This window comes from Austrofundulus limnaeus, unplaced genomic scaffold (assembly GCF_001266775.1).
Source record: "Austrofundulus limnaeus strain Quisiro unplaced genomic scaffold, Austrofundulus_limnaeus-1.0 Scaffold86, whole genome shotgun sequence".
NCBI lineage: Eukaryota > Metazoa > Chordata > Actinopteri > Cyprinodontiformes > Rivulidae > Austrofundulus > Austrofundulus limnaeus.
Genome location: NW_013952488.1, coordinates 288,838 through 295,720, shown reverse-complemented (window position 1 = coordinate 295,720; position 6,883 = coordinate 288,838). Strand labels below are relative to the sequence as shown.

At 40.0% G+C, this 6,883-nt stretch overlaps 1 protein-coding gene across 2 annotated transcripts in view; it reads left to right on the top strand.

Annotated features, from left to right (window-relative positions):
• The window catches only part of ehd3 (EH-domain containing 3), a 21,608-nt gene extending 14,993 nt beyond the window's left edge, over window positions 1-6,615 (top strand). For both annotated transcript variants that reach the window (XM_014011908.1, XM_014011907.1), the window contains 4 exons: window positions 650-749; window positions 828-998; window positions 3,952-4,116; window positions 4,203-6,615. In XM_014011908.1, the coding sequence (XP_013867362.1) occupies window positions 650-749; window positions 828-998; window positions 3,952-4,116; window positions 4,203-4,730 (964 nt within the window). In that variant the 3' untranslated portion in view covers window positions 4,731-6,615. The remainder of the gene's footprint in view (window positions 1-649; window positions 750-827; window positions 999-3,951; window positions 4,117-4,202) is intronic.
• Window positions 6,616-6,883: the final 268 nt, after the last annotated feature.

Genomic DNA, 6,883 nt, shown 5'->3' with positions numbered 1-6,883 from the left:
GCCAACTAGTGGTCAGAGGCTGAACTACAACACAAAAATGAACGGCTGGCAGGAAAGTTGACATTTTAAACCTTAATTAAAAATCGATACAGGGCTTTAGAATATTGATACAGTTTGAGGAAATGAAATATTGCGATATTTCAGTGTATCAATATTTTCTTAYACCCCTACTGTTGACGCAATGCAGTACAATGTGAATAAAATACTATATTATAAACTTTATTTAAATCTGTCGTAGATTCATTATTGTTTGAATAGATGCATTCACAAAATACTTCAAAGAGGTACAAGTACCACTGTTAGTACTCAATATTTTTTATGCCAACTATTTAAACCAGGGAAGGGCAACTGGAGGGCTGCGGGCCACTTCCAGCCTCGGAGGAGTGTGCAGCGCTATGTGGCCCTCTTGTAGTGTCAACTGAAAATTGTGGCTCCCTCCATCATTTAAATTGTCCATCCCTGATTTGAACTGTGATGAATCTAAAAAGTACAAACTGCCATAATGTTTTAGCGTTTTAGAGCCACTTTATGAAAGCAATTCTACAGTGCAAACATGCTCCACCAGTACGATGAAGCACCAGTCACCACTTCAACAGGTACACAAATAAAAGGAAAATACCAGGATTGCCATTGTTGTTGTTTTTTCCAGAGTTGTGCTGAACAAGGCAGATCAGATCGAAACCCAGCAGCTGATGAGAGTGTACGGTGCCTTAATGTGGTCCCTGGGCAAAATAGTCAACACGCCTGAGGTAAAAAAAAAAAAAGATCAACTTACTAAAAGTGTTTCACCTGATGACTCAGCTTTTTAACCCCCCTTTGACTGACAGGTGATTCGCGTGTACATCGGCTCATTCTGGTCCCACCCGCTGCTGATTCCTGACAACAGGAAGCTGTTTGAAGCAGAAGAGCAGGATTTATTCAAGGACATTCAGTCCTTACCGAGAAACGCGGCCCTTCGAAAACTCAACGATCTGATCAAGAGAGCGAGGCTAGCCAAGGTAGGACACATCTAGAAATGACGGGAACGCGTTAAAGACAGGTGATGCTGTGTCTCAGGTCGTCTTTTAAAAGACATCTTGTTTTGTTGGCACCATTGCGCGTGCTGAATATTTATGCCACATGGCGGCGAGCTAAAAYAGTGGGACTCCTGCTGACGTCTTTAAATGTCAGCRTGCGTTTCCTCTGCATCACTTTTCYAGCTGTTGACCTTGTCGGCAGAAACTTATCACTGTCACCAAACCTTCGGTGCCGGACAGACGTGGTTCTTCTGCTCTGAGTGAAATATGTGCCACTTCCTCCCTGAACAGGAGGTCAGGTAGGGGAGGCGGCAGACTGCCGCTTGTTGAGGAAATGATGCGTGTGCACACCCTAAAACACACACAAACAAGCACACACACGCACAAACACACCGATTATCAGAGTTGGGAGAAGTGTTTTGTTTGACAGCTGATGGGCTGTGTGTAGTTCAAGGACACCAGGTGGATACAGGAAAACATACAAGTATCAACAACGAAACAAAACAAGTTCTTGTCGTTTTATTTACATTTTTKATACATCTGAAAATACAAAGTTCCATTAGTTTTTCTATTTTGTTGAAAACAATCAAATAATCACTTATAAAACAATAATTATTTCAAACCATCAGACATTAATTGGACCTTATTTACTGTAATGTTTTGCTTACATCATGAGGTATGTTTATTGATTTATGTTCTTTTTTTTTCTCATTCATTTTAATATTAACATACCTTTGTAAAATGAAGGTCATTGTAACACAGCCACCTGTAAATGATTTAGAGCCTCGCCTTCTTGGCTTTGAGTTTTTATGACTTTGCACCCAAAGGCTTTTTTTTTTCTGTTTGTTGTAACTTTTTGTTTTTCGGTTCTTTGGACCATGATGTCTCAGGGGTTCCTGGTGTTTACATGGTCATTTAGACCTAAATGATTCTAGACAGAATAAATTTCCCACAGAAATGCCGCTTACTGGATATTTTCTCTTTTTTCGAACACTTCTCTGTAAAAAAAAAAACAAAAAAAAAATTGTATAGGTCTTCTGGACGGGTTCTTCTCTAATGAAACGTTTCGTCTCTCCTCCAAGAGACCCCACACAGACCAATATTTATGTTTTGACTCCCACCACCCACTGGAACACAAGTTAGGAGTGATCAGGACTCTGTACCACAGAGCAGACAGTRTCCCTACAAACCCAGGAGCCAGGCAGAAAGAGAAATCACACACACGACAGGCCCTGGAGCAGTGTGGTTATCCTGACTGGGCTTTCCTGAAAGCAGACAGGAAACACAGACAGGATTCCATGCAACCTTCAGGTGAAAATGAAGACCCCAAACCCAGACCCAAACCAGTGGTTATTCCGTATGTTGCGGGTGTTTCGGAGAAACTGAGACGTTTATTTTCTAAACATGATGTCCCAGTGGCTTTCAAACCCCAAAACACATTACGGCAAAGGCTGGTTCACCCCAAAGATCCGGTGCCCCGGCACAAACAGAGCAATGTYRTATATGCTGTKAAGTGCCAGGAGGACTGCGACCAGTTATACATCGGGGAAACAAAGCAGCCACTGTTCAAAAGAATGTCCCAACACAGACGAGCTACATCTAATGGCCAGAACTCTGCAGTTTTCACTCATTTACAGGCCAGCGGTCACTCTTTCAGAGATGAGGATGTTCTCATTCTTGATAGAGAGGAACSTTGGTTTGAGAGAGGAGTAAAAGAAGCCATTTTTGTGAAGAAAGACCGTCCATCATTAAGCAGAGGTGGAGGCCTCCGTTTTCAGTTGTCCCCCTCTTACAGCGCTGCTATTGCCAGTATCACTCCACCCCCTGTTAACAACAGGTGTTAATTAGGTGTCAACGATAGCCATGTGATGTGAGTATCAGTCACATGGAGGCAGGGCTTAAAAGCCTGAATTTTGCCTGAAACTCTGACTGAAGAAGTCTCTTGGAGGAGAGACGAAACGTTTCATTAGAGAAGAACCCGTCCAGARGACCTATACAATTTTTTTTCTTTTTGATTTTTTACCTGGATTACTGAGATGCATCAGGACTTCTCTGTAAACCCTAGAGATGGTTGTGCGTGAAAATCCCAGTAGATCAGCAGTTTGTGAAATACTCAGACCAGCCTGTCTGGCACCAGCAAACATGCCACGTTCAAAGTCACTTAAATCCCCTTTCTTCCACATTCTGATGCTCGGTTTGATCGTCTTGGCCTTGTCTACATGCCTAAATGCATTGAGTTGCTGTCATGTGATTTGACATTTGCATTAATGAGCAGTTGGAAAGGTGTACCTAATAAAGTGGCCAATGAGTGTTTGTTTTATTACCTTTTAAAATAGTTTAGACTGTGTAAAAAGGTTATTCTGTTTCATTTATTTATTGTTTATTTATATAGTGACAAGTATCAAGTGTACACTTAAACATTTATAGCCTAGATTAATTGTCAAAGCTAGTCCCCAAATGTGCCTTTAGCATCTTAAAAATAAAACCGTTTTAAACACGGTTTAAGAAGAATAAAACATTAAGACAATTCATTACACAGAACAATTTATCAACAACAAATTATAAACAATATCTTACATGCTGTAGCAATTCACTTTGGTTTTGGCCCCGAATGCTTTAGCTAGTTCACGCRGAACTAAACTCTTTTACTGAATCAGCATTCATTCTATAAACTTCCACCAGTAACCATAAAGTTAAACAAAGCGTTTATAAATTGTAGTCCACTTGTAAAAAAAGCACAATGTGAATGCAAACCGCATCAAATAAAAAAAATTACGTTTGTTTTTGGTCCGGACCAAAYGAGGATCAAGTGACTTTCCTGGTAAATACACCCTAAGACTGTAGCTCTAATTTCTTGACGTTTAAAGAAACTCATTTGAAATATTATTTTTCCCGTGAATACGTTTAAAAACAACTTCATGTCTTCCATCTGTAGGTTCATGCCTACATCATCAGCTCTCTGAAGAAAGAAATGCCCTCAGTGTTCGGGAAGGAGAACAAGAAGAAAGAGCTGATTGGTACTCTGGGAGACATCTACAAACGCATTGAGAGAGAGCATCAGATATCACCGGGGGATTTTCCTAATCTGAAGAAGATGCAGGTAAACACAAAATGGAGCAGAGGAATTTTAGATTTGTGGTTGATGTTTTGATTAAAAGATCATTTGTGGTTGATTTTGTTTTTCAGGACCAGCTTCAAGCTCAAGATCTCACCCGGTTCCAGCCTCTCAAACCCAAACTCTTGGAGGCGGTCGATGACATGCTAGCCAACGACATCGCCAGCTTGATGGTTCTGGTGCGCCAGGAGGAAACCCAGCATCCCAACTCGGCGGTGAAAGGAGGAGCATTTGACGGCACTTTAAACGGCCCGTTCGGTCACGGGTACGGCGAAGGGGCCGGCGAGGGCATCGACGAGGCCGAGTGGGTTGTCGCTCGCGACAAACCCGCTTACGACGAGATTTTCTACACGCTGTCTCCCGTCAACGGGAAGGTGTCGGGAGCCAACGCCAAGAAGGAGATGGTGAAATCCAAACTGCCCAACACAGTCCTGGGAAAGATCTGGAAGTTGGCCGACATCGATAAGGACGGGATGCTCGACGACGAGGAGTTTGCTTTGGCCAATCACCTAATCAAGGTGAAACTGGAAGGACATGAACTCCCATCAGAGCTGCCTGCACACCTCATACCTCCATCCAAGAGAAAATTATCTGAATAAAAGGAGATTGTTGTATAAACTGCCCTTTAAGCTTATGGATAGTCCCCCCCACCTCATCTCTAGAAAAAACTCTCCCTGCACAGTGAAAACATACACATATAAACTAATTCTAATGCCRTCTAGTCCTGTTTCTCTAATCACAATATCTGTAGTCTTAGAAACATTACAAACTAATAAACACTAAACTCTCATCCTACTAGCTTGAATTTAGCACTTGTGTTAAATCAGACATCACAGTACTGATTAATAGTCTCTTTTAAAGTTAACAAAAGCCTTTCATAGGTTTGTAATATTTTACAAAACAGCTCAGAAAGTTGTTTTAATGTCTGACGTAGGACAGAAGTTAAACAGGTCAGAAACAGAAACACTGGAACTTGAGCAAAAAGCTACTGGAACAAAACAAAACACTGAATGGATAAAAGAGAAAAACAACAAACTTTACCTATAATAAGAACAAAAAATGGTGTTTTTGTGCACACAGTGACAATGAACTGCAGGATTCCACATGCGGTCCAGCCATTCTTTAGTTTCGTCTTCCTGGTGCAGACATGCAGTCTGGTCTTTATGTAAGGATGACAAGAGCTGCTGGAAGGCAGGAGAATACATAAACACAGAAAAGGCAATTTCATTATAAATTGTACAACCAGTTATCATGAAATAATGAATAAGTTTTTAATGAGTTTGAATTTGTGCTGCGGCTGATATGGCATCACTATAATTTACCGCTGCACCAGGATGGACCTTCGATCTCTGATCCATAAACKGTTCTTAATCTCATTAACATGTATTGATACTGTGACTATAATACCAGACTATATTCTGAATATTGTTTGGAATTTGAATGTTTATTGTGCAGATGTCCTGTGTACTCATGCATTCTGAACACGTCTGTGCTAAATATCTGTATGTATTCAATTGTTATCCAAGCTTTCAATGTGCTTTTATTTTGAAAATGTTTAGTTATTTTTAAGTAATCTCATATGAACTAAGATGCTAGCCTAAAAACTAAAAAGTTTGCTTTATCCTTTTTTTTTTCTTTTGTAGTGGCACTGACTAAAATATTTTTTAAATGCTTATCTATTTCACTTGTCTGAAAAACAGAAGTGTAAATGTTATGTTACTTTTAGGTTTATGCCAGTAAATGTAGTGATATATCCATCAAATATGAGATAAAACATACCTAAGATTTCATTTGAAATGTTAAACATGGGTGAGTACAAGTGTTGCAGAAAGGATATATCTCCAGTTATCAGCCTTTTTTTTTTTTGGTTTGTGTTTCTGTGTTCTGCAGTAAATCTAATGTAAAGATTAAATGCATTCCACGAGTACAGATTAAGGCAGACATTGAGAGTTCACCTCCCCTAAGATAAAGTTTGAGGAGCAGAATACGACACCACAATCCATCTTTTTGATTTTAGTTGAATTCCTGGACGCTGATATGATTGTGATTAAGTTTAAGCTCATCAACACGTATCAGGTCAGCCAGGATAACAAACTGACCAACATGTCTGTAGAACGTTTTCTATTCTTTATTAGTTTCTGACTGTGATTACAAAAGAAAAGTCCAATTCCTGCAGAACATTTATTCTCTGCAGATTAATTTGCATTTGCTGAAACAGTTGTAAACTTGGCTTCCACACAGAAAATCTGCAGTCGTCTCCATCATCCTGCATGCTGTACTCATTACTGTTTCATCAGAGCTTTTTGGTAAAAACGTGGAAGAGATGCTTGTTGAGTGTGGGTTGCAAAACCGGAGTTGTTTTCATGCGTTCACAGATTACAACATGAGTTCTGTGGTGGGKAAGTGAAGTGGAAGAACTGGCGTGCAAGTGTTGCTTTGTTTGTTTTACTGTCAGAATAAAAGTCATTTATTCAACTCACTAAACTTTGACTTTAATTTACTGAAGGAAAAAAGAACTAAATTTCTCAAAGCTCAGAGTTCACATGTAAGTGCTTACAGATTAAACTGACGTTAAATCTGCGTTTTCTGATTGATTCCCATTACGACAMCTTCTTTAAAAAAAACTATTTTGATCAAGATTGTCAGGAAATGGTCCCCCTTATGTCTGCCTTTGGTCTTGGGGGTCGGGTCTGTGGTCCTCCACAGTCACTATTACATATTCCACTGGAGAAATCTTGTATGTGTGTGTGTG